The 907-nt window shown below is 38.8% G+C and overlaps 1 gene segment (V, D, J or C); it reads right to left on the reverse strand.

Moving 5' to 3' along the window:
• Positions 1-157: 157 nt before the first annotated feature.
• Positions 158-601, reverse strand: LOC107743081 (Ig heavy chain V region 914-like). The segment is given in 2 exon segments: positions 158-474; positions 554-601. Coding segments are annotated over 2 exon segments (363 nt in total).
• Between the last annotated feature and the right edge of the window lie 306 nt (positions 602-907).

Below are 907 nucleotides of genomic sequence, written 5' to 3' on the forward strand. Positions count from 1 at the left end.
AAGACACACGTTGTGTTAAAGGAGTCAGATATGCCTTTGTGCTGTCATGTTTGAGCTTTTATAGTGAACTTCATTCTCTGCTGCCACCTGTTGACTTCTAGTAACAAGAGATAAAACAGCCAGTGTGGTTTTTGTTCAGCCGTACATACTCTTCGTGTCACTGTGAGTCTCTTGCACAGTAATACACGGCTGAGTCTTCTGCTGTCAGTCCTGATAGTTTCAGATACACCATACTCTTTGAATTATCTCTGGTGATTTCAATTCGTCTGCTGAAAGAGTCTGAGAAGTCATGGCTATTGCCATGACTATGAACACGTCCCAACCTCACAAGTGGTTTTCCAGCTTGATGTCTGATCCAGTGCATGCTACAGCAGCCAAAGCTGAACCCAGATCCTATACAGGACAGAGTCAGAGTTTCACCAGGCTTTTTCTGAACTGTGCTTTCAGTGGACTCCATACTTTGACATTTTATGCCTAAAAAGAAGATTGAAAAGATTGGTTTAATTTGGAATCTGTATACCCTAGATCTGATAATAGACGTGTCAAAACTCACGTTGTAGGCTGAATGAGAGCAGCAGTAAGCAGAGTGCATTCTTCATCTTGAAAGTGGTGATGTAACACTTCAGATCCAATCAGCAGCACATAAATACTAAACAGACGTTCAGGGTTGATTTGATTTGCATTGGAAGGGTCACAAGGTGCAATCATGACTGAAGGGCCAAACTATTAAAGAACGATATGATAAACCATTACCAGTGTGAGTGATAAAAATATTTAATTGCTTAAAAGTCTTAATATGCATCTTTATGTTTACCGTTACATGCCTAATACAGAATTCTCTGTAAATAGACACAAATAAATGAAAGTATTTTCTGGATTTTATCTATCTATCTATCTATCTATCTAT

The sequence above is a fragment of the Sinocyclocheilus rhinocerous genome, unplaced genomic scaffold, assembly GCF_001515625.1.
Source record: "Sinocyclocheilus rhinocerous isolate Xijiao unplaced genomic scaffold, SAMN03320098_v1.1 scaffold24847, whole genome shotgun sequence".
Lineage (NCBI taxonomy): Eukaryota > Metazoa > Chordata > Actinopteri > Cypriniformes > Cyprinidae > Sinocyclocheilus > Sinocyclocheilus rhinocerous.